Source organism: Homalodisca vitripennis, chromosome 1, assembly GCF_021130785.1.
Source record: "Homalodisca vitripennis isolate AUS2020 chromosome 1, UT_GWSS_2.1, whole genome shotgun sequence".
Taxonomy (NCBI): Eukaryota; Metazoa; Arthropoda; class Insecta; order Hemiptera; family Cicadellidae; genus Homalodisca; species Homalodisca vitripennis.
Window position 1 is genome coordinate 66,020,628 of NC_060207.1, and position 27,251 is coordinate 66,047,878.

At 31.3% G+C, this 27,251-nt stretch overlaps 1 protein-coding gene across 4 annotated transcripts in view; it reads left to right on the forward strand.

Moving 5' to 3' along the window:
* LOC124363608 (dnaJ homolog subfamily C member 5) overlaps positions 1–27,251 on the forward strand; it is a 110,317-nt gene that overhangs the window by 4,342 nt on the left and 78,724 nt on the right. For all 4 annotated transcript variants that reach the window (XM_046818887.1, XM_046818868.1, XM_046818874.1 and 1 more), the window contains exons 2-4: positions 9,601–9,739; positions 12,045–12,197; positions 18,422–18,553. In XM_046818887.1, coding sequence (XP_046674843.1) covers positions 9,601–9,739; positions 12,045–12,197; positions 18,422–18,553 — 424 coding nt within the window. The remainder of the gene's footprint in view (positions 1–9,600; positions 9,740–12,044; positions 12,198–18,421; positions 18,554–27,251) is intronic.

Below are 27,251 nucleotides of genomic sequence, written 5' to 3' on the forward strand. Positions count from 1 at the left end.
TCAAAAATTCATCACAGCTTCAGTATTTTTCAAGGTATGTTCCTAAAACTTTTTGGGAATGTTTATATATAATTACTATACAATAAAAAATTATAATTATGGTGGTGGTTTAATATTTAAATATAGTTGTTAAAGTGCAAACTCAAAAAATAATTTTTATTTATTTAAAATTTTTGTTTCATGACATAATATATATATTTTTTAAGGACAGAAAATGTTTAAATTATTTTTTGTAGCAAATTACAACTTATAAGGAAAAAAACAAGATAAAGTTTATCAATTTATGATAAAAAATAATGAATCCATGATTTTTAAAAAAAAATCATTACATTTTAGTCAATTTCAGCCCGGCATTTTTCAACAAACTAAAAAAAAGGTGTCCGGCAGTAAAAGGGTTAATACTGTATAATTTATTTTATCCCCGATAAGGAAAACTCATCCAAAAATAGTGGCCTCTTGATATATAAGTACCCAAACAAAATGTTTCACAGATAAAATAGTAGAGAAACAATATAAAACTTATATTTATCAATGGTTTGGAACCTATTGAATACAGCTATCTGGTAATTTGGCCAAAATAATCTTGTACTATGTAAAATATTATCTAACTACAAAAGTCAAAATTAGAGACACTGACACTTTATGCACTTTTCGTACCGTCAAAATTAGTGATGTTGCGGCACTCAAAGGGTTTTAATATTGTCATCAAAAAATTCGTTTTAGATTTTAATTGATTTTACTTATAAAGTTTATTTTTTTCTCTGGTGTTTTTTAATAGTTCCTAGATATTTGTTGCTCTTGAAAATTTATTAAGATGTATTAGCTATCGTTTTTCAGACTTTAGTTACTCATTTGATGAATGTTTATATACTAATTTCGTACTTTGAAGATTTTATAAGGAAAAGACCATCATAGTAATATTTGAATATTCTATTAAAAATAATGTATTTTTTTCCACAGTTATAATTGTATACTTCCCACAAAGTTTCCTTTGATAACAGCTTTTGAACAGTTCTACATTTTCCTTAGAGAAGTTTATGTGTGTATCAATAATAAAATTATCTGCTTGAGATGAATGTTTTGCATTTAATAGCTCCAATAACTGTCATGATCCGATAACATGATAATGATACCACTTACTTTTGTTTGTTTTTTGTGAAATTGGTAAAAATATTAGCCATTTAGCAGAAGTAGAACCATTCAACTCTTGTAACTCTTGTTGGAAAATCAGTTAAGTAAGTAAAATAATTGTGGCTTTTTCAAACGTTTTTTAGTTTTAAATGTTCGTTACTACTGTCTTTTAGAATATTAATGTATACATCTTCTGCTAAAATTGACTTAAATTCTCATTTTCACGCACATTGAATTAAAATGCTAATTCTATCCAGAATAATAATTACGTCGGAAGTTGGAGTTGGTTATAATACTGTTAAAATACATTTTACATTATTTAGGATAAACACAGCAATGCAAAACTTAAACACCTAGGTACTTTGGGATTATGAGGAACACCAGTATGAGGAACACAAAAATATAAATTTATAGAAACAAACATTATAGAACGAAACAACAACTCTTCAATTACAAAATTACAAACTTACAACGATTATCAACTGTTAATGGGTTTCCTGTGACACCCAGAATGCAGCAATATCAAGGATGAGTGAGTATAGTGGATTTCCACCTTCAGCCGCAACTGCCGACCGCCACATGTATTCAGCTAGGTATGAGTCAAGATGGTGTCTTGCTGTTCCTCGTTGTTTTTTATTACGCCATTTAGCTGAACCCCACATTCGCTCAACCTGATGAGTATTAGCACCAGTTTCCGGGTCGACAAAATTGTATCGATGGTTAACGGTGAAATGTTCAAAACCTGCTGCTTCTAATTCGGGCCGTTTTGTAACCTCTCCAACAGTCCGAAACAATTGTACTTCCTGGTTCAACGTGGAGTTGAATTTGTTCCATATCAAGGTTTTATACAGAAATACAACAAAGCGACGTACTTGACAGACACTGTGGCACGAAAGTACAACAATGCGGTGCACCAGCTGAACAGGCGGCGAGACTCAGCAGTCACGTTATCTACTAGACCGCTCAACTTTGATCTCTGTCTGAGGATGGGGACGGGTTTGCGATAAGACAATTCCTGTTTTATATTGACGAAATATTGTTCTACGCTAATCTAGTAATCAGTAGAAGCAAAATGTCATAATAACGATTCATGTCTGGGTGTGGTCGGTATAATCCCAAAGTACCAACACCTATTCATATAGCTCACTTGCTTCATTCATTACTAAAGGTTGTGCTTGTAAATTTTTTGACATCAGAATAATAACTCCCTCTTTTAGTGACTGAAACGTTATGATAGTAGGTTTATAGACCCTTAAAACATTATAGACCCAATGTAGAACTATAATGTTACTTTTTAATATTTTAAAATTTTTCATTGGAGAATATTGTAATTAAAAGTACTATAGTGTTTTGGCTGTGAGAGTTGTGAAAAGTGGGCTTTTCTGAGTGGGCTTTCGTGACCAAAGAGTGAACTATGTTTTTTGTTTCAAGGCTCAGATGTAATAATTATATAGATTGTGTGATCATAGAATGCAATAATAGTTTTCCTTCGACTCCCACAGTTCATAATGAATGCATGTGCAATGACTTTCCTAGGCTTGGTGGCATCCGAGGGAAGCATAGTCTCACCGTTGTCAGAAGTTGTTACATCTGCAGTCTCACAACTCTTCTCTCTCCTTCTAAGAGTCGTTTGCGTACCATTGAGTCATGAATGTTTACTACAGCCATTTCTAATTCTTGTTGGAGGTCATAACTTCTTTTTCTGGGATGAAGTTTGCTATCAGAAGAAAGGCTTCATCTTGAGGAATAGTCTTGCATTTTCTTCCACATTTTTCTTTCCACTGCACTGACTCTGTTTTCTTTTTTTTGTTTAACTATTTAGTTTACAGCACCCAAACTTACACAACACTCCTTTGCAATGTCTCTCTGAGTCATTGGTGTATACTTACTAAGTTTTATGATCCTTTCTCTTTAACTAGGTGTGATATCCATATTAATAAAAAGCTAAACCTGATTGCACAGTTTTCACAAATTCAATGAAAATAACACAAACTTGCATATATAACGAAATATGATACCAATGTACCACAAAGCACATGTTTAGAATAATATGTCATTAAGGTTTTTAGGTTATGTCGTTTTCTTGAACAAATCCGCTGACAATATGCACAGTATATGAAATATATGCCAATATATGAAAACTGAATTTCGATCTCTGTTCACATTAATTCACACAATACTGTAAATATAATAATAAGGTTATATGATATCTGCTTTCAGTCAGATTGTAAAAATAGGTTAAATGATCATGTATGTACGAGGGCTGTTTTTTAAGTAAGGACCGTTCTCCTGTACACGGTAGTAGTTCGCGTTCCTGCCGTAACGAGCGTGCGCCCCGCCTCCCGGCATTCCTAGCGAACAACTTCATGTCAGTTGCAGCTCTGTAGCTAACCTGTATGCATTACTGGGGATCTTTAAAATGTTTAAGATTATCGAATCACCCGCCGCGTGTGAGATTCGGTCAGTGATACGATTTTTGACTGCAAGAAACATGTCGGCTGCTGACATTCACCGTCAGGTTTGTGAGGTGTATGGTGCCAAGGCAATGAGTGAAGGTAAAGTGCGGAAATGGGTCCGAGAATTTAAAGATGGCCGCGAAAATGTCCACGATGAAGATCGCTCAGGCCGGCTATCTGTGATCACGGGAGATTTGGTTACTGCAGTTGACGCAAAAATTCATGAGGACCGACGGTTCACAATAACCACTCTCTTTATAGAATTTCCTCAAGTGTCCAGGTCAGTACTGTACAAAATTGTGTTAGAAAACCTAAACTTTAAAAAATTGTGCTCAAGATGGGTACCCAAACTCCTCACTGAGGATGACAAAAAAAGAGATTAAGCAGTTCTTTGACTTTCTTGACCCGCTACGACGAGGAAGGAGACGACATGTTGAGTCGAATTGTCACAGGAGATGAAACATGGGTATCCCATATCACTCCTGAATCAAAGCAACAGTCCATGGAATGGCGGCACACAACATCTCCAGTCAAAGTCAAAGCCAAGCAAACGCTGTCACGGCGCAAAATTATGGCAACTGTGTTCTGGGACAGGCGCAGTGTTTTGCTAGTGGACTTTATGCCGCAACGAATGACGATTAACTCAGAAGCCTACTGCGCAACCCTGGCCAGTCTCCGACGCGCCATTCAGAACAAAAGACGCAGCATGCTGACAAAGGGAATTCTGCTCCTCCACGACAATGCAAGGTCTCACACCGCTGCTCGGACACAGGAAATGATCGATTCTTTTGGCTGGGAAGTTTTGAATCATCCGCCGTACAGCCCCGACCTTGCTCCGAGCGATTTCCACCTTTTTCGGTACTTGAAAAATCATCTTGGCGGGAAGCGCTACAATGACGACGAAGAAGTCAAGACGGCCGTGAACTCCTGGTTGTCAGAGCAGGCGGCAAATTTCTTTGAAGAGAGATTTCAAAACTTAGTTTTAAGATATGATAAGTGCCTTAACAAACAAGGCAACTATGTAGAAAAATAAAAAAAAGTTTGTAGATTCTGAAAATAAATGTATTTTGAAAAAAAATAATTGTTGTTTATTTAAAAAAAAAAAAAAACGGCCCTTACTTAAAAAACAGCCCTCGTATATACAAGTAGATTTTAGCCGTGTTATTATTACACCTCCTATTTCATCTTAGAATTGCAGTCTCCTCTCCCTCAGCTTACAACTGCAACACCTGGGGGTAATTGTAGTCATGCTCAGGTTTATCCCCTCCCCAGCCCTCAAATGGCCCTGAATGCATGATGGAAAAGTCATAACAATACTTTTGTATTGTAGGACTCTGATGCTAATTTTTAAAACTTCTTATTTCATGATATTTATGTTTTGAGAAATTGGCTAGATGCTAAGGTACTAATGACAGTTTATTATGGGTTGATTTACCCACATTTGTGTTAAGACGTGAATTATAGGTTACCTACACAGAAACCAAAGTTTTTAGAGCATTCTAGCTTCAAGAGAGTCATCCAAACCAACATTAAAAATATATGCAATTGTTTATTTTACCTTTCATCTATAGTTGTATTTCTAAAGCCAACCTATATATACATACATGTTCGTCTGTACTGATCTTATAAAAAAGGTAAATAGGGAATCGCAGCCCTTTGGTTTAAAACCTTGCAAAAGTAATATAACCACCAAAAGTATATCCTATCAAAGGAAATATCAGCTGTGACACTAAAAACCTATAAGTAATAATACAATAGAAACAAGGTATGTTGATGTGTGAGGTTGAGAGTTTGTTAGTTAGTGTGTTAGTCCTTCTCCGTAGACTAATGGTTATAGTCTCGGCTCTCTAACCGAGAGATCACGGATTCAAATCCCAGGGAGGTCCAAAAATGTAATAATAACAAAAACCAGTGCACTTTGTAGTCAGCATAGCTGACGCTGAGGCTTTTATGAGTTTAGTGCCTATTACATTGCAGGTTATTCTGCTTAGTATCTGTTGAAGGTGGAATATCCAGTTTATAATTGCAGGAGTAGTCCATTACCGACTCAAAACCATTAAATATAAATGCTATTTTAAAATAATTATTGATTTATATTCTAACAACTTAAGTATTAATTATTCTTAATTGAACAAATGCATGAAATACAATAATCCATGCAAATCACAAATGATTACACCAAGATTATGTCATAAATTCTTACAAAGTTTTGATGGTTTCCAAAGTTAGTTTTGAAAACTTGACATTTGATAAAACTTGTGAAACAAGTAACAGGTTTACACATTTTTATACTGTAATATTTTGTTTAATGTAACCAATATATACCTCTCTCTATTGCAAGCTTTTATATCCTGAGATTCGTCTGTGTCACAAAAAATTTTTTAATTACTGCAGTTTGTCATAAATTTCCATCGTTTAAGAACAGTTTTCGGAACATTGTGGCCATTTATTTGGGTAACCAGAAAGTTCTGCAGTACAACTTAAATAAATTTCGCCTCAGTAGAAAGTGAAAACGTATTATCTGGAGTTCCAAAGTAAATATTCTAACCTGCAGATGATAATTCCTTATAAAGTTTAATCTCATTGTTGTTTTAAACAATTAGATAAGCAGATAAGATTATCTAAACATAACATAGCTACTGAGGAATGGGTTGATTTGATGTACGAATGTTGAGTTCAGCTCCATTTCACCTTCCGCTTAATGCATCGAATCTGAAATCTGACATCAACAATTCTTATTAAAACATAAGTGGTACAATGAAAGTTAATAGTACGAGTATAATATAAATACCTAGATCCTGAAAATGCCCATTTTTATTACAATCCATTGCCATGTAATCTTTGTTATAAGATGACGTTTTAACACTTAGCACTTTGATAGCACTTTCAAATTGGTAATTTTACACAGTAAAGCACAGCCCTTTCTATTTTTAAATGTATAATTAAGGTGTATTTTTTAAAACTATAGAGAGAGAAATAGGTTTTCACTGCTTGTATATTTTCTAGATTTTATTCTCTTTATGGGAAGAATGATGGGTCATTCCATATCACATCATCCAGGCCACCCACCATCCCAGATTTTGCTGAAAATTTTAGGTTATGATCTTCCTACTAAGATATAAAAATATTCCAACTTTCAACTCTTTATCTCAAACGGTTATTGTTTTATAGCATTTTAAAGTTTTGAAAAAAATTGGCGTATTCTCTCTCTCTGAGATATAGAATGGTGAATGTTCTCGGATCAAAAATAATCTGAATCTTAGGCATTTCTGGTATATAAATCACTTGAAAAAAAGTATTGTTAAGATGCTGATTATAGAAAAAATATTACAATACTCTATCTTCATTCAATTAATAAATAAAAAATATTTTTTGAATTCTTCCTCATTTTTGTGTGCAAAAATGGTATTAAAAAAAATTAATATCTCTTAAAGACAGAATGATAATCAAGTCAATTTTTTAAAGTGATCTACACAAAATGATGTATCTGAAGAACTAATAAAACTTGTGACTTTGTTATAGTTTTATTTTATAATAATTTTAGTTTTAAGTATTTTTCTTAGCTTATTGAAAAATGTACTGTTAAACATAAGATTTCAAGTATGTTCCCTTTGTTAAACTGAAATAAATTTTAAAGCATTTTTGTTGCACAGCAAGTTACTAAACAATTAATAATATCATATTAATTAATTATTAATCAAATTAATAATATGAATGAATTTTCAAAGCATATTAAAATATTGTACTTAAGTTGATACCACAGTACTTTATGTGCTGTTGAGGTATAGCTTAAAACTGAAAACCAAATTCTTCTGGGAACTCAAAATATATACTATTTATTAATTATACTGTATTTATTATTATTTATTACATGGCAACCACAATTTACTACTGCCTACTACTACTACTGCCTCTGAGTTGAGAGGAACGTTAGCTTGTGTTTACGACGAATATTGGTTTTTTGGACTAGTAACTTCAAAAGATGAAGAAGAGTGTGATGTAGAAATTACATTTATGCACCTATTTGAACCCTCTACTTCATATCACTGGCCATAACAAAAAGACAACATTTGCTTTTTCCCGTTGCAGAACATTGTAAGTGTGGTTGACCCCCCCCCCCCCCAACAACCAAAGGCACGGGAAGACTTTACTACTTTCCACAGACTGTTGTACCAAAAGTTCATCTAAAATTCAAAAATTTTTAAGAAGAGGAATCAATGCTAGATACAAATTAGTTGAATGATTCATTTTTATCAAAGCACTTGTAATAAACTAATAAATAGCTATACGGTACTTAAAAATGAACTGTACATTTGTTTCTATAAATAGTTAATTTGATGATATATATATATATATATATAATTCATATATATGAATAATAGATATATATTTCGTAATATGACTTTTAATTTTATTATGTTAAGTTTATATTTTCTATGTAAATTGCTTACTGTAATTTCTTTGGTTTTAACTTGTTTTAAATAAAATAAACTGTATTTTTACAAATCAGTTATTTAAGGATGAAATTTTAAATTGATTTTAATATATTAAAACAAGCTAAGTTATGCTAAATTTTATTGTTTACAAATCTAGGCAGTTTATTACAGATAAATTCTTTTAGTTTTGACAAAGGGAACATACTTGAAATCTTATGTTTAACAGTATATCTTTCAATAAGCCAAGAAAAATACTTCACATTAATTCTATAAAATAAAGCAATAAAAAAGCCACAAGTTTTACTGGTTCTTCAGATAGATAATTATGTGTAGATCACTTAAAGAGATTGACTTGATTATCATTCTGCCTCTAGGAGATATTAATTTTTTTTTATTTTCAAAATACCATTTCACCCAATAATGCAGGAAATATATCAAAAAATATTTTTTATTTATTAATTGAATGAAGATAGAGTAATGTAATATTTTTTCTATTATCAGCATAGTTAATTTGACAATACTGATTTTTTTTAAAAAGATTTAAACCAGAAATGCCTAAGATACAGATTATTTTTGATCTGACAATATTCACAGTTATAAGTCTCATATAGAGCGAAAACACCCATTATTCAATACTTAAAAATGCTATAAAACAATAACCGTTTGAGATAAAGAGTTGAAACTTGGAATGTTTCCAGGTCTGAGTAGGAATGTTCATATCTGAAACTTTACCTCCAAGTTTCATCAAAATCTGAGATAGTTGGTGACAATTTTAATTTTTTGTGGATGATTTTATGTGGAATGACCCTGAAAGTTTTACTGTCTAATTCAACTATCAACAATTTCTCTACAAGAAATCAAACATATTTTTCCATAGGGGTGTCTGCAATGTGTTGAAAATATTACTTTTTGAAGATCAATAATAAATATTACTTTTAGAAACATGGTTTTATACAAGAATTTAATAGTACATATCACACATTTTAACTAGTCACAGTGGAAAAAGTAGGAGAGATAATATCTCGATGTATACTGAATATGTAGTAGGAATCTTTTTACCCCAAGATAGCAGATTCAGCTCCGCCCCCTGCTGAGCTTATACCACAAGTCTGTTACTTTCTGGACAACCCTTGTATCACTTGTTTTGAGTTTTTTAATTTTGTAATAATCATTTTCATTATATACTTTCTTAATTTTGTCTAAATATTCCCTTATTTTATTCCAACTACTTGTGTTAAATCTGATTTCACCAAGACATACAAAACTACCATCTATGTTCCATATTGTTACTTCTTGGTCTGAAAAGAAAATGTACATTCCAAATTTGAAGCCCTAATTTCAGCAGTTGAGAAGAGTTTTTGTTTTAAATTGTTTAGTTTTCTCTGGTTAGGTTATGAAATTGTTTGGACCTGTTTCTAAGTTGATACCATATAGTTCAACAGTAAAATGTTAATGAAACAGTGATATTGTATATAGCAAGCTCAATACCCAGGTAATAAAATTTCTCACAATACATAACATTTAAAACTGTATTATTTAATATGTTATTACATTTTTTATGTATAATTGTGTTACAGGACATCTGGTGACTCTCTGTACTTAATCCTCGGTTTACCAAAGACAGCCACAGCAGAGGATATAAAGAAAACTTACAGGAAACTTGCATTAAAATATCATCCGGATAAAAATCCTAATAATCCAGAAGCAGCAGAGAAGGTAACCTAAAACTCTTTTTTTATTGAGCATAAAATATTTTGTTAAAGCAAATAATTAAAACAGACACGTTCATAGATTAAGTTTATTATTTGTTAAATTTCAAGAGAATATGATATTTTCAAAATTGTTCTTATGGACATTTCAATATCATTTCCAATTTATTAAATGATTGATGTTTTCATCTTCAAGGACTCATTTTCATAATAAGTGATTGTAAATGTATCAAGATTTTGGGTTTAGGTAGCCAAAAATAATTTTGCTACGTTCTTTTAGAAAATACCTCATATGTAAAATTCAGATAGCTAGAACTTTAGTTATACATGTTTTTCAAATGGTCAAACTAGTTTTGTATAAGGAATATTCTTTATTAAAAGGCTAGATATCTTTTATAGTTTCTGAGACAGCATTACATAAAACAAACAGTACATAAAAATTAATGTTGTTAAGTATAGACCTCCCTTAAAATTTTTTATGCCATATGACTTGAACACTGGACTGATTCTCATCTAGTGTTGCCACCTTAACACAAGATTCATTGAAAAGCCTAGCCATGATTTGCATGTAGGATATAAGTTTCTCATACACCCTTGACTAAAGTCATAGTTCACAATTTCGGTTAAAAGAGCTGTGATAACTCCATAGTTGATGATTCAACATTGTTCCAGAATCCATTCAGCGCTTCCATTGAAAAAAAAAGAAATATACTCATTAGACCAACCTTTAATAGAGCATACATATTCATCTGGTCCCCCTTTAGTCAAAAGTGGAGACATTCTCTTTCGTAAGAAGCTAGTCGTAGGTACACCATGTGTCATCTGCGTTAAAGTATGATGATGAACTGCTTTTTGTCTTTCTGAGTATGTTGCTCATGCTTGACAGATTAAGTGTAAGAAAGGGCCATGAGGCCCTAACTTTGCCTGTTTAAATAAACAATATTTCATTTCATTTCACATCTGATTTGTTTTACTCTATTCCAAGAGCAGAGAGCCAATATGCAGTTTTTTGTGAAATAAATAGACAAATTTTCCTTTGAAAGTAATCGATTGTCAGCTGCGCTAGTATTGGCAGAGGTCATTGAAATAAATTAAAATATGAAACAATTCCTTTTTCACAAATTATATTTTTCTCTATTTGACATACTTGAAACCAACTCACAGACTGGTAAATAAATGTTAAATCAGCGTCAGTTAACCGTACACAGAGTAACTAAAAGTAGTGGTTTTCATTCCCTTTATCTTGTTGCCTGATGGTGATATAATTATACATAATTTATATATCTGATGATATTGGTTGTGTGTAAAGCTAAAAAATGTAATTTCATAAAAATTTATTGTTTGATATTTTAAACCCTTTTGTTAACTACCCATTTGAACCTCAACCAAAACTAGTGTGGTGGATAATCAGTTTCTTTATTGGAATAATTCCTGTATTGATAAAAAATCAAGTTGCATACTTATACAATCCAAGTTAGCTGTTCATTTCAGGGCCAGAATTTGCTCTGGTTTTTGAACAATTTAAACCTTAGATTTTCTGAATATGTATCGATAGGTTTTTGTCGGAATTCTATAACTGGTTGAATCAGATATCCTTTGAATGATCTTGGTGTTTCTTTCTTATAACAATGCTAGTCAATACTAGCAGTTAGTAAAAAGAACACTTTTCCAATATTTGTTTTCGAAAGGCCTTGACCAAAAAATAAAATAATATTAAAAAGATGTTGTTTTTACCAACTACTAGTTATAAATTATTTCCAACTATTCTAAGAATCATCAATGTTAGTCAATATTTTTCTTCTAACCTAACTGTCCAAATAAATTAGTCATGATTTTATTAGACCCCTCCTGAACGCTCAAAACAAATTCAATGAAGTTGTATACATGAAGTTCCACTCAATACTCTTTCCATCGTGATGTTGTAGCATTTCCTTTACCTGTTTATCAGGAAAAGTAGGTGTTTCCTTGCTTTCAATCTCATTCATAAAGTAGTCTTACCTTGCTGAAACAAGAAGATATAAATTATGTTAAAAATCTGAAAAATATTAGTCAGTTGGCTGATGTTAGAATGACAATGGGAAGTGGTGGATTAAGCCATGGTTCTAGTTGTGTCTGTAGACCGCAACACCAACTGAACTTAAGAATTACGTAATTCGAAATATTAACAAGTCTGTGTGCTCACATGTGTGATTCTCCTACTATCCTTCGTGTCTTTTGTCATATTTCCTGTTTATTGCAGTATTTTCTACGCTCCTAAATTTCAATTTATTACATTTTTAGAGTTTATTTGATTTTGTGTTTATCTGTTTCAGTTCAAAGATGTTAACCGAGCACATGCCATCTTGAGCGATCTCACTAAGAGGAACATTTATGATAACTACGGCTCCCTTGGTCTCTATATAGCCGAACAGTTTGGCGAAGAAAATGTCAATGCTTACTTCTTGGTCACGTCCGGCTGGTGCAAGGTAATTTATTGCCCTTAATTAATTTCTTTTTTGTTTTGTTGTATCAGGTATACCGTAAGTTGAATAAAGTATTAGTTAGATGATTAGATGTTGAAATCAAATAGATAAATTTAAATCAGAATAAATACGACTAACAGACAGTGTAAATTTGCAAACTGAAAGTACTCTGAAATTAATCTCAGCTAATATCTTGCTTTTTAGAGTTATTACAGTGTTTATCCTGAAATTTATTGTTTATATTAAGTTCACTGAGGACGTTTTAGTGTAAAGCTTTCATTCACCAAATATAAATTAAAAAATCTAATGTTATCTTATAATAAAAATGGATACAGTTTAATTTATATCAGGTACATTTTATTTACAAAATCAGCCTATTGCAATTGTCTTCAAGGTAACCCTTACTGAACAGCACGGTCACACCAAGGTTGCAGACTGCTCGCATTAGTTTTGCTATAGTTTGTCCTCACAATTTGTATGGCCAGTACAGATGACCATGCTACTTTCATTGGCAGCTCGGTGACCATATTTGTTGTTTGCCTCCCCAGATCAGAATTATTTTTCAATTTTCTCCTCATTATTGGCTTAGTAATTTAAGTGTTGAAAGAAGAAATGAAAGATAATTTAAAATTTATTTTTAATGAATTAAAAAAGATCCATCTTTCTAATACAAAGATAAACATGCATTTGGGAAATTTAACTCTTATAATTATATTTTTAACAGAGATATGCAATAAAATGTTATAAAGTAGAATTTTATAGTTATTTTATAATCAGACATGAACTATTTAAAATTTTTCTCAGTCTTTACACTTTTACAAAATAAAACTTTTAAAAATACATACCTATGTGTAGTCAAGAATAGTTGGCACACGTATTCTAGTCAAATTTTCTAGGTTTCTATCCCTTCTATCACTTTAATGTATAGGCCCACTACGCGTCATTCGTCTTATGTGCACAGTCAATGTTTAGAGGAGAATTATAGGCTAATTTAAAATTTACTGCTTTACTTAAAGATTGCTTTAAAATAAAGCTGCTCGATAGATTTCAGAACTCACCTTTCATTATGAAACAAAGAGAATATTATAGGTTTCAGAACTCACCATTCACTATGAAACAAAGAGAATATTATAGGTTTCAGAACTCACCATTCACTATGAAACAAAGAGAATATTATTAAATAACTGCTGTGTTTAGTGACCAGTGGTGCTGGCCATAAGAGCTATGGACGTATTATATCTTGGCCTGTACAGCTGAACATACGAGCTGAGATAACATTACAGCAAACATTAATCCGCACTTCCAACAAAATGGTAGTGGCCAGTAGAGCGGGCCATACAAGCTCTAAGGACAAATTATAAATACTGCCTTCGAGTGCATAGGGTTCAAGACATTTTTTAAGACATGTCTAAGTGACAAATAAACACATATATTTTATTGTGGTAATTCTTAGCAATTATCAGATAAACTTTTCTTGAATATTTTATACGACAATCAGGCAGTCCTTAGAAAGTAAAAAACATGAAAATAAAATGTTGGAAAGCTACTGTTAGCAATTTTGAGCGATAAGGCTTCATTGTCAACATGAGCTGATTCAAAACATTGCATGTATTCTAACGGTAAATAGTATATTGAACATCCCAGAAGATATCATAAAATAAACAGATTCCATAAAAATATTAATAACCCAATGTAATTCAGTTGAATACATCAGTCACCTAAATTTATGGAATTCAGCCTAAAAGTGCCCAATTAAAAATTTTTAGGGTTGTTTTAATACTTAAATCTGATTTAAATTTATCCAAATATTTATTATTATATATAATATATATTATTATAGTCAAACAAGAGTAGTGTAGGTTGTATCTGACAATGTCATCTGTTTTATAGCTGTGCTATATTATCATGAAACGTTTGTGACAATAAAGATTTATTATTATTATTATTATATATAGTAGAAAAATGTTAATTTTCCAGTCTGGTATTATGTAAAACATCCAATAAAAGTTTAATTTTTCATCATGTATCATAGAACAAGTTAAAAATTTGTTCACATAAAAATAAATATGGGTAGCAGATAGTTTGTCCATTATTCACTCAATTTAAAAATAGAAATATTTAATTTGACTTTGTAGCAATCTACAGGAGTGTGTAAAAAGTAATGAAATGTTGAAATAATGCACTACAGAATCCTGTAAGAATAACAATTAAAATAATGTTATCAACAGTGTTGTTTTAGTACAACATTTTGTTTAAAGATTCTTATTAAACTGTTATATAAATGTACTTGTGGTTACAACAAGTAGATTAGATCAAGTATATTGTACCAGTTGTAAAAAAACTAAATTAATTAAACTCAATATGGCTATACTTTTATTGTAAATATGATTCACTCTGTGAATATCAACACAAGGTCAAAGATAAGGTCTTGATATGACACACTAAATTGAAGTAAACACCATGAATATGATTCATTCCTAAAAGGGATTTTCTTTAATATTGGATTGATTTGTGTTAATTTATTTAAATATTTCTTGTAAAACCAATCATATATGTTAAAAATAATGTGATTATTAAAAAATAGCTTCTATAATTCTGTAGATGGTATTGAAAACTCTGTATTTTTTTAATTTTGAACCCTAGATCAACAGTAAAGGGAACCAGTCTCATCTAAAAAAAATAATAGAGACATTCAGATTACTGATCATTTTAAGGGATTTTACAAAAATTCATAAACTAAGAAGTTATTATTTGCACCCAAAATATATGAAAAAAGTAAGACTTGTTATTTTTTTTTAAGTATTTGTTCTTTGTTTAATAGTAATAATTAAGGGCGTTAATTTGAAAGGATAACAGGATTTTGGACATTTGCCATCATTACTTATTACAAGAATCTTTAAATTTAACCTCTTATTCAAATGCGAAAAACTTAATACATAAAGTTAAGCAATCACATATCTATCAATAGATGGCAATGAACCTGCTAAATTCAAAAAGTTTGACATCAGAACAAGTTGTACGCCAATAATAATTCATCATAAACCTGAGGGCAGTAGCAGTGAGAAAATGCAAAAATTAATGTCAGCACATTCAATAGAATGTGGCACATTTGAATGGTTAAAACAGGTGTGATGGTTTGAAGCAGTGAGTAGATGTGCAAACCATAAAATTGCACTGTATAGGTTTACTATACAAAATACTCTGTACCTACCAGAGAAGGTTATAGACTGAGGAAAAATTCAATATCAGTTTATTCCACATGCATATTTATATGTGGTACATTTGAGTTAATAAACCAGATGTAATGGTCCTACGTTTTATTCTATATCTCAACTTCATGTTGTATATGTCTAATAAACAATTAAATTTGTCAAAATACAAATTCTTCATTACATGAAAATGCATTGAGCATATCATTTTACTGTCCAAATGTGCTATAAGGTTTCAAAAATCTGATGAATAAGTCATTAAAAAAATGGAGAGATTCTGAAAAGCTGGAAATAAATTTAAGTTTTAGTTGCCAATCAAGTAAATCACTTCCTACCTACAGTAAATGCCCCTAAAAGTGTCCAGCAGTTTAAAACTATCTTGAATTTACCAGACATTTCAAAAATATTAGAACAGCTAGTATTGTACCAAATTATTCTTTTATGAATAAGAAACAAAATATGCCAAAGTTCCTATCTAAATTCAGGAAGAGTCATAGCACAGCTCTCTTAAATTTATTTAGTGATCTATTGGATGAGAAAGACAAGGGATTGTGCAGCTTACTGGTTATGTTGGATATGATGAGACAATGAGAATATCTCTTCTTTTACCTAGATTACACTACAGGGTGAGGCAGACCACTTGTCCGTGATGTATACCGACTGAATCGAAAAACCTACCTTCTTTGTTTTAATAAAAAAAAACAAAAACATTTTGATCCCAAAATGGCACTTCTGCGTAGTTAGCATGATTTTTTTAAAGATATTTTCAAATATAAAGCTAGGTTGAGCCATAACCTCATTTTAAAGGTCTCTTATCATTTGGAAAAAATATTTGTATTTATTTGGTTTCTTGTATACAGGATGGTCTAAAATGTCAAAGTTGTACAGCTTTACAGTTTTTTCTGTTACATCATTAACAATTTTAACAAATCCCAATTTTTATCAAAGATTAGCAAAGAAAAACTCTTTCTAAAAATGTTACAATTTTCACGTTTTAGCACATTTCCAATTTTTGATATAATCCAAATTTAGGGTATGTCAAACACGTAACAAATAAAATAAAAATACCAAGGTTTGATTTTTATTACACCTATAAATAGCCCTCTTAAAAATGAAACTTTTCTATTTAAAGTTTGGTTTTATCTTGGATGGTTCAGAAATGGCGGCAAAATACTAATTTTCATGACATTTTGTTGTGTTTAGTACGCTGTTGTGTTCTCATACCTTTGCCTTAGTGTATTCAAAAGTGTATACCACTTGTTTTTAAAACACTTTCTGTGTGACCTTTACATTTGAAGATCTTTAAAAAAATTGCCTTATCCTCCAATAGTGCCATTTTGGGGTGATTTTGGGTGTTAAAAATTATTTTCCCAAAATGTTTGGGATCAAAATATAGGTTTTTTAAAAGCTTTTTCATCGATTTTGTTTATCTCTTTAGACGAACTTGACTCTAGATTCCAGAAGTCAAGTCTGTGACAGTGGATTCCAGACGCTACACTAAGAGGAAGATTAACAGGAGCTGAATTCAACATTTGCATTGAATAACCTTTCCCACCATAGCTACTTAAAAAAATATATAATTTTGAACATTTTTATACTTTAGCCATAAAATTAAACTTCATCATAATGCAGATGAAAATGTAAAAACAAAACCTCGCAAGAACGTTTTAAATACTTGGAGTTTCTCTTTTGCGTGGGCTAAAACTCCTTGGTAGGCTACTAGTTAAATACCACTTTTACCTCCAGGTCGGTGTCTAATTGTTGCGTAACGAGCTACATCTTCATTGCTGGAATGAGGTAGTAGTTGCTTGGGACCAAATCTGGGCTGTACGGCAGATGATTAAAAATGTTTCACCCAAGAGCACTTGGGCTTTGTGTGGACGAGCATTGTCATGGAGAAATAAAACTTTCTTGCTGAGTTTTCCCCAACTCTTGTTTTGTGAGTGTTTGGTAATACCTCTCTCAGTTGACAGTTTGGCCACATTCAAGAAAATCAACAGGTCATTCCCTGAGCGTCCCAAAACATAGGAGCCACGATTTTTCTTGCGGACAGTGTTTTCAGACATTTCTTTGATTTCTTGGACAAATGCGTGTGTTCATTTCATTGACTCCCATTTTGTTTTACAGTTGATGTGCTCTACCTAAGTCTCGTTGCCGGTTACGATATGATCTTTGACTTGGTTTCTACTTTGTCCTAGTATTCCAAAAATGTCAGTGCTGCAGCAATTCTCCATTTTTTTGTCTTTTATTAGAATTTTGGAACCCACCTGACACAAAATTTGTAGTAACCAAGTTTACCAACTACAATTTCATGAAATAATCTCCGTGAAATTTGGGGGAAATTTTTTTATCATAAAAAACAATTTTCACGGATTGTTTTGTTGAATTTGCCACCAGTTCATCTCTCACAAGACAAGGGCTACCACTGCGATGCGTCTCGTAAACGTCAGTTCGTCCATTTTTAAAATCAATGCAACACTGCCACACTAGGCTTAATCTCATTGTTCCATGACCATTCGCATTATAAATCTGGTGATAAATGTCAATGATTTTTTATTTTTCACCCACAAAAACGGGATTTGCAGTGCTCATTTCAACACTATATACAAAGTACAATAGGCATGATGCACAAACTACCACAGCTAGTTGTATACTGAGTGTTGGAACACTTTATGCTAAGATGTACTAGTCCTGTGCATTGCCGCACCATGTCTACACGTCTGTTACTTTCTGGACAGCCCTCGTATTTTCACCAAGTGGAAGTTAGCCCAACTTCTGAGCCGTCGATAATAGAGGGTTTTCTATTATTTTATAATATCAAAGAATAATTTATTCTTTAAAAATATAATATGTTGGCGCATTTGTTACTTAATCATAATGTATATTTCCAAATTGTGCAGCACTCCTTCAGCCTCCATGATATAAAAAAATATTGTATAGAACAAAACGAACATGTTCATAAAATTTATTACATGAAGCTGAACTGTTACTATACTAACAACACTGATATGTTTCCAGGCTCTGATCCTATTTTGCGGAGTGGTGACGGGTTGCTACTTTTGCTGCTGCTGTTGTTGCTGCTGTAACTTCTGCTGCGGCAAATGTAAGCCCCGGCCACCCGAGGAGAGCGGAGATTACCAGACCTTGCATGTGAGTACATCATTTCTTTTTTAAAGCGGAGATTCACTGCTCTTTTTCGTCCTAACCTATCTTCTTATGTTACCCTTTGTTATCTCGATTAAATTTGTTTCTAGATGCACATCTTAGTTATAACCAAAAACAAAAATTTTCTTTATATATTTCAGATATGTTAACAGAGATACACTAGATGTTCATTTACTCTCACATAACTGGGTATCATCCTTGTATCGGTGTCAGTTTTCAAGCAACTTGTTAAAATTTATTGTCCGTTCTTTGTTTAAAGTTTGTTATTGACATTGGACAATTTGTAAGGATAGCAGGAGTGTTATGTTTTTTGTAACATAATTGTCCAGTTCAAATTATATACAATAATTGTATACAAAAACTTTAAAAAGTACAGAGTGCCATAAACAATCTTGCGTAAGGTTTATAAAAATTAATTCAAAGTGAAAAAGTGCAGATACTCTCCAGCTTTATCTATAAGTTTGTTTTTACCTCCTATTTGGACCATCTGTCTTGTGAAATCTGTACCTGTCTTTCTGCTTTAAACAAGGTAAGATGATCTCTCTCTCTCTCTCTCTCTTTTATTCATTTCGCTCAATTGCATCAGCCTTTTTGCTGATTTATACATTTTGTGTTTTCACCAAGGAATAGCTACATTCTGTAACTAAATTCAATATTGTAAAATGGTTTATTTTATCCACATTAACCTTGATTTACCAGGAGTGAATTTTAAAACAACACAGTGTTAATGAGGTAAGGAACTCCATTCTCAGTGGATCTGTGTGTTTGTAATATTATTTCCTATTGTACTTTTTTGGCTTTACTAAACATTCCATCACATACATCCAATGGCCGACTTATAAGACAATTGAAATATTATTCAGACAACTGTGATGTTTATATTTTATAATCAGTTTTAATCATATTCATTTCTCACATTAGAATGAATTGCATACATTGTTTAGTCTCATGTTTATAAATATTTATTTCTACAGCTTAAAGAAAAGACATAATGATGAACAAGTTTGTTTCACATTTATGTGATACAATTAATGCCAAAAATACTGTTTAGCTCATTGTCATAGTGGATTTAAGCTTATTGAAATGTATCGCTAAGTAAACAATATTTATCTAATTAATTACATATAATTACCAAACAATGATCCTGTATTTACACTGGTTAAATTAGGTTACGCTTACCCACTTGATCGCTATAATATAGTTGCAAAACATTTCATTTAAGATAAAAACGTTTTGATATAAGATATTAACAGTAATTAGAAAATGAAATACAGTAAATCTTTATTCAATTATTTTAAGCAGATATTTATACAGGATAGTATACAAGTACTTCCTCGTTATACATTTTAAATACTCATTCAATAATCATCATAGTATGTCCTTTAACCTAAAAAATATGAAAGGAACTAAAATAAATTAAATATCTAGTGTCCTTCAAATTGAATAAAAAAAAAATCAATAGGAATTAAGTAAATTCCCAATTTACTTACTTAGTATTCAAATTTTCATTGTTTCAATAAAACATTCAAATTAATTTACAGTATGCTACATGGCAGCCATTTTTATAACATAAAATTACAGTATGGCAAGGAATTCAAAGTGCTTTGATAAATTTAATTGTCATGTGATGCCTAAATAAAAAGCCTTGTTGAGGCCAAACTTGTAATATCAATAAACCTGCAGTTTTAATATTAATGGCTGTATTTTAAAGTGGAGGGATCAGACATAAATGTTCTGTTTTTCATTTTATCGTATTAACGATCAAGAACTTCCATATCACTAAATTTATCAATACATTAACAAATTGATACAATAAAACTAAACAAATTTAATTGGTTATTACTGATAAATGGTAAGCATACAGGAAGTCTTTCTCGTACATATATCTTAAAAGTGATTTGTTTCCTTGTTCACAAACAGCCAAATAAATAGATTTATCCACCAGTTGACTTTTAACATATAGCCTGTTTTATTCACACAAGGAACACACCAATTGATCTTGATGACTGTAGATCCAAAGTAACGCATAAGTTTTGTAGCTTTGGCCGCATATTATATACATGCCGCCTAGTGTTTTTGCATTGGTGTTGCATTTGTTTGCAAAGGCAATGAAAACTAAAAAAAATATTTTAATGAAAAAAACACTTACTTTATAAAAACAAACTGATGTGCATGATGAAGAAGGTCAAAGATGCAAGTCTGTCACCAAAGACGCCCTTCATGAACAAATTGACAAAGTGCTTAGTGAAAACCAAAGATTCACAATAACTGCTTTTTTTTTAAATTTCCATAAGTCTCAAGATCTTCTCTTCACATTATCTGTACAGAAAATGTAGGCTATAGAAAGATTTGTACTCCCTGGGTACAAAAGATGTTGACTGGCCACAAAACTTGCCAAATGGCTTGACATTCCTTGAATTGATCACTTGAGTTTGAAAATCAGCAACCTTTAAACTTTCGACACCATTCACGCACAACACTCATAATTTTTTCTCCGTAATCATGGCACATTCTGTGATGAATTTCTGTTGCACTCTTCCCTTTTGCTTGTAGGAAACGAATAACAATCCTCAATTCAGATTTGGCAGGAGATTTAATAGAAGCAACTATGTTTATGTGACTGCAGCTTAGTGCAAAATAGGGTTTAAGCTGGGATTAAAGTTTTCTTAGCAAAAATGCTACAGACTATTTACACATTTTAGCAAAAATATATGTTTTGTAGCACTTATTAATAGCAATGGTATTCCACAGAAGATTACAATAATACTTACTGAAAAACAGTCTGAAGTTCTATAACTTTATCCTATAGAACCAATATTTACATTAATATACATAGTGTTGTTAAAATATTTATAACCTAAATAGTTAACAGATTTTTAGAGAGGTTTTATTAAAAGCAGCTATTAAATTTATTTGTAAATATATATGAAAAAATATAAAGTCTTCTCTGTTTAAAATACAAAATATAACGGTTATTTTTTTATTAAAAAAGTTACTTTTGACATTAATTTATCTTTAAAAAAACTAATTAGGCCCTACCATCATCAACCAAGTCTTTTTTTTAGTAAACACCACTGTTTAAACCTCATTAAAATGGATTGCATTTATTAGTAACTTAATAATCTTCATCATTAACAAATTGCAAAAATTAGTTAATGAATGTCTGTAATTTCAAAATAAATCAGACTATAACATAACCTCAAAAAATCTCCAGTACTAGTTATAGACGTCAAGACAAGAAATGTATGGCTTTAAGCGATTTTCATGCATTAAGTACATATTCAATAGGCACTTGAGTATTTAAATGTTGTAGCATTAACTCCCACAGTAACTCTATTTTGTATTTGTTTGAATTAAATTTATTAAATTAAATTAAAACTTATATTAATTGAAAGATAACAATTCTAAGTTTCATATTATGGCATAAAACATTCTATAGTAGTTAGATTACATTTTTCAGTACAGAATTATAAACTTGGGACATGTACATTTCCAATTGCCATTTTCTCAGGTAATTTACCTGTCAAGAGTTTACGACTTGCATGACTGTGATGGGTTTTCTTGGAAAGAGAGCATTCTTGACTTTCAGAATCTCTGTTTCAAAAGCCAGTAACCAAATCAGTATTTATTGATTAATGTTTGATAGTTTGATGTTTTGTAAAATCCAAAAATGCTAAAAACCAAGTTTATTACCTTTGAAAAATCCTTATATCACAATAAACCCATATAACTATTATATTTCTTTCTGCTACATGGTTTTAGCTTTTAGAAAATATTCTTTCAATAGAACTCTAACTTTTTTGGATTTTGTAGATTTTATGAATAATTTCATGAAAAGTACCAACCAAGTGGTTGTTGTCTTGTATTCAAATTATTTTATCATTTTTGAGATATATATGTTACAAAACTTTTTATATTTTATATATAATCAAATACAGTTTACATTGTCTTAAAAGGTAAAGTCAAGTAGAAAGTAAAGAGCCGTGATAGAAATAGCTGTTTTGGCCAAAGTTAACAGGCATTTTGTTTGCTTTGGCTGTTATCGTTTCCACTAAACTGAATTTATGCTACAAAATGTTTACACAAACAAATTACAATTTCGGCAAACCTATACTCATTTGTCATCTAATACATATATACAGGGTGTATATTATGTCTGGAAACACCCAAATATATCCTTTAATAATTTAAATATAAATTTGAAACCTCTTACAATCGTGATAGAGATTGGGCATCTACTTTTTGGAACAATGTTTTGTTATGTCACACCAACGGGGGACGTCCTGCCGAGGGTATCGTGAATATTCTTAATGGAAGCCTATACCTTGTGATACATAATTTTAAAGGTAATAGCTTACTGAATTGAATGCCACAAACCGCATCTCAAAGGAATTATTCTATCAGAAAATAGAGCATTTTTAGTATTGAAAATTTACTGATGTTCAACAATGTAATTTTAACATGGTTCTTGCCACAAAATGTGTTACACTAATTTTTTAGCATTTTTTTAAATGTTCAATTAAATAAAACAAAAATTTCATTTTAAGCTGGTTCTATTAGCAAAAATTTGCCAGTTTTTGTTACAGTACAATTATGGAAATACTTATGTTATTGATTTCTTATTACAAATAAAAAATAATGTATGCTGTTAGAAAAGTCTTACAACAAACGTTTTACCTGCATTTGGTGTCAAAGCAATTGTTCGAACTGTGTTCCTTCTACGGTTTGACAATGAGCCAATCTTGTGTAAAATGATTCGACAGAGTTGCCTAACATTTCTTCAGTTATCAAAGCAATCTCCTCTATAATCCTGTTTCTTAGGTCTTCCAAATTATGAGGCTTTCTTCTATAAACATTGGATTTTAAATGACCCCATAGGAAATAATCGATTGGTGACAAATCCGGAGATCTTGGAGGCCATTCGATTTCTCCTCTTCGGCCAATCCATTTATGAGGAAACCTTAAATCCAAATACTCTCTTACCTGTCTCCCATAATGGGGTGGAGCACCATCCTGCTGAAACCATACATTATCAAAGTATTCTCCTGATGCAATTTGAATAGCTGGGAGTATTTCATTTTGGAGCATATTGTAGTAAAGTTCGGCATTTAAATTTCCATTGATGAAAAAGGGTCCAACAATTTTGTTACCTAAAATTCCACACCATACGTTCAGTTTTTTGTGGTTGCTGTGAATGGGACTCAGTAATCCAATGTGGGTTTTCACTAGCCCAGTAACGGCAATTGTGCCTGTTAACATTGCCATTTAGGAAAAAAGTTGCCTCATCAGAAAATAGTATGTTGGTCAGAAAATCTCTATTGTCATCACATTTGCGCATCACAAGTTCACAAAACTCAACTCTTCTGTCGTAATCATCCTCACTTAACTGTTGGACTAAATGAACTTTAAATGGTTTGTATTTATTAATTTTCAAAATCTTACTCACAGACATAGAGTGCATATCATGTAGCTGTGCAGCTTTTCTGAGCGATGTATGTGGGTCTTCAATAAATGTTTGCAAAACATCTAGTGCATGTTCTTCATCTGTTGCAGATTGTATCCTACCGGACTTTGGCCGATTACGTACACTCCCTGTCATTTCAAAACGCTCAATAGTTTTTGATATTGTTGAAACACTTATGGGATTCCTTTCTGGGAAAGTGTCATTAAACAAATTACAAACTTCCCGATAAGATCTTTGACGATCGCCATATCCTCGCATCATCAACAGAGTAATTCGTTCTCTTTCAGACAATTCCATTAAAATGCCAAATAAAAACTGAACTACTGTAATTAGATAACGTGTTGACAGCAATGCTTCAGAGACACTGATTAACTCGACAGGAATGATATGACCTTTGTCCATTTGTAATTCCCAAGCTTAGACCTGTCTAGTGAAAGCTCCATGCTCAACAAACTGAAACCTGTAGACCAGATGATTAATAACACAATAATGTTTCTCATAGGCTAGTGACCTTTGTCTCTTTAAACCTTCCTGCTGACTGGAAAACACCAAGTACAGATTCATAAGTAATCAGAGAAAGTGACTCATAAGTTTTATTCATTGTAATAAAAACTGGTAAATTTGTACTAATGAAACCAGCTTAAAAATAAATTGTTTATTTTATTTTAATTGAACATTTAAAAAATGCTAAAAAATTAGTGTAACACATTTTGTGGCAAGAACCATGTTAAAATTACATTGTTGAACATCAGTAAATTTTCAATACTAAAAATGCTCTATTTTCTGATAGAATAATTCCTTTGAGATGCGGTTTGTGGCATTCAATTCAGTAAGCTATTACCTTTAAAATTATGTATCACAAGGTATAGGCTTCCATTAAGAATATTCACGATACCCTCGGCAGGACGTCCCCCGTTGGTGTGACATAACAAAACATTGTTCCAAAAAGTAGATGCCCAATCTCTATCACGATTGTAAGAGGTTTCAAATTTATATTTAAATTATTAAAGGATATATTTGGGTGTTTCCAGACATAATATACACCCTGTATACATATGTATAGTTCTAATATACATATTTCTGTTCATATTATACGTTTTGTATAATAACATAATGTACTTAAATATGGGAATACAAGAACTTATAAACATTTCAAATTAAGCTTCCCCAACATAAGTTGCAAAAGTTAAGCTTATATTTAAGTAAGAAGATAATAAAGCATCTGTAATTTAATAGTATTTTGTGACTTTTCCAATTTCATTTAACTGCATCTCATGTTCCATTTTATTGATAAAACCACAATTTTATAGTGTCTTCCACGAATATTTGTTGTGTGTTGAATATTATATTTTTAACAGAACACAGGGAACATTAATTAGTTATCTACAATGGAAGAAAATGTGTATCATCCTAGCAATATAAATAGCAAAAGATAAATGTAGAGTGCTACAGTGTTTAATAATGTTGCCATTATTATATTTAATTTATATTAATAACCATTCTAAAAACATTTGAAATCCTTTAATTTCATTCACAAATTCCATAATATCTATATTAAAAGTTGATGCTATTTATTTACTTACAACATAAATAAGAGATAATTTTATGCAGTTAGTTATAACAATTGTTTGAATTGAGTAACAAACTCCATATGAAAATCATGAAATTTGCACACAACAAATGTTATAACTCAAAAATAATATTTTGGAACCATGAATAGCAGCATTACAATGAATTTGTAATTTGTACATGTCATTTATTACTAGACAAAACCTTATCTTTAAAATCTTATATTGGAAAATTTTATAAAAAATTAAAATATATTTTGCTACTAAATGTTATCTGCTTAATGTAGTAACATGTCTTAACACTGAGCCCATGGCATGGATTAATGGATTGATCGATAGAATCATATGGTACCATACACTAAACTACATTAAACCTGTTAAGCTCTTGGGGATTGTACTTGACAGTAAACTTAGCTGGAGGCCACATGTGGAAGGTATCTGTAAAAAACTTTCTAGAGTAATCTTTCTCCTACGTAAACTTAAGTACTGTGTTAATTTTGAAGCATTGTTAATGACCTACTTTGGACTGTTTCATATACACCTTTGTTATGGTACCCGTCTATGGGGCAACTCTGGTGCCTCCAAAAAAGTTTTCTTGTGACAAAAAAAGGCAATCAGGTTAATGGCGGATCTTTTTAATCAAGAGTCCTGCAGACAGTCTTTTTGTAATTTTAAAATAATGACTCTTGCTTGTATTTATTTATATATCAGAATTTAGTGTTTGTTAGAGAAAATATCAACACCTTTATCTCTCATGAGTTAATGATTACAACACTAGGTTTCGATCTAATCTTGTAGTTCCTCAAGTAAGACTAACTCTTATGAATATGAATTGAATGTGTTACGGGTGGTAAAAAGCACTCTAAATGTTAATTCAGACCAAGAGCTATACCTGTTCCAAATTTCAGCACAATTCGTATAGCAGTTTCAGCGTGATTCGAGGACAAACCTCCAAACATCCAAATATCCAAACATTCAAACTTTCGCATTTATAATATTAGTGGGATTAGTTAGGTACGTTATTCTGTAAAAATGAGCTTTTTATAAATAAAAATGTTTTTCTGGGCAAGTCTTAGTGAAACATTGCTTTTTGTTTATCAATCTCTGTTAACCCTTTTAACCCCAGCCATTTTTCCATGGACTTGCCAGAAAGCCCAAGGCGATAATGGACCGTAGTGCAGAGTTGAGGGAAAATACATCTAGTTTTTTTATTTTTAAAGATAATTTTGAGCTTTTTGTTTTAAATTGTTCACAAATAAGTGTTCTTTTAGATGTAATAGGTAAAAAGTACTTTTACAGAATTATTTGTTTTATATATATATATATATATATATATACATAAAATTTTTTTTTATTTTTTTATAATTTTTATAGTTTGGACATACATAAAGGGCATGTAAAAAAATTGTAGCCCCTGAAAAATGAAACAATTTTGTTGTACACATATTTCTTACTACACACACAAAATTTGAAGAACTTACCTTGATAAATGCAGGAGATATATCCAATTCATTGTATTGCTGCATAAGCACTTCTTCATATATTTCCACATACATGTCAGTAAAAGTACACAGATTTTTGTGTTATTGTTTTTACACTTTTGAAATAATAACACAAACTAATTGTAACAATTGTAATTGTTTGTAACACT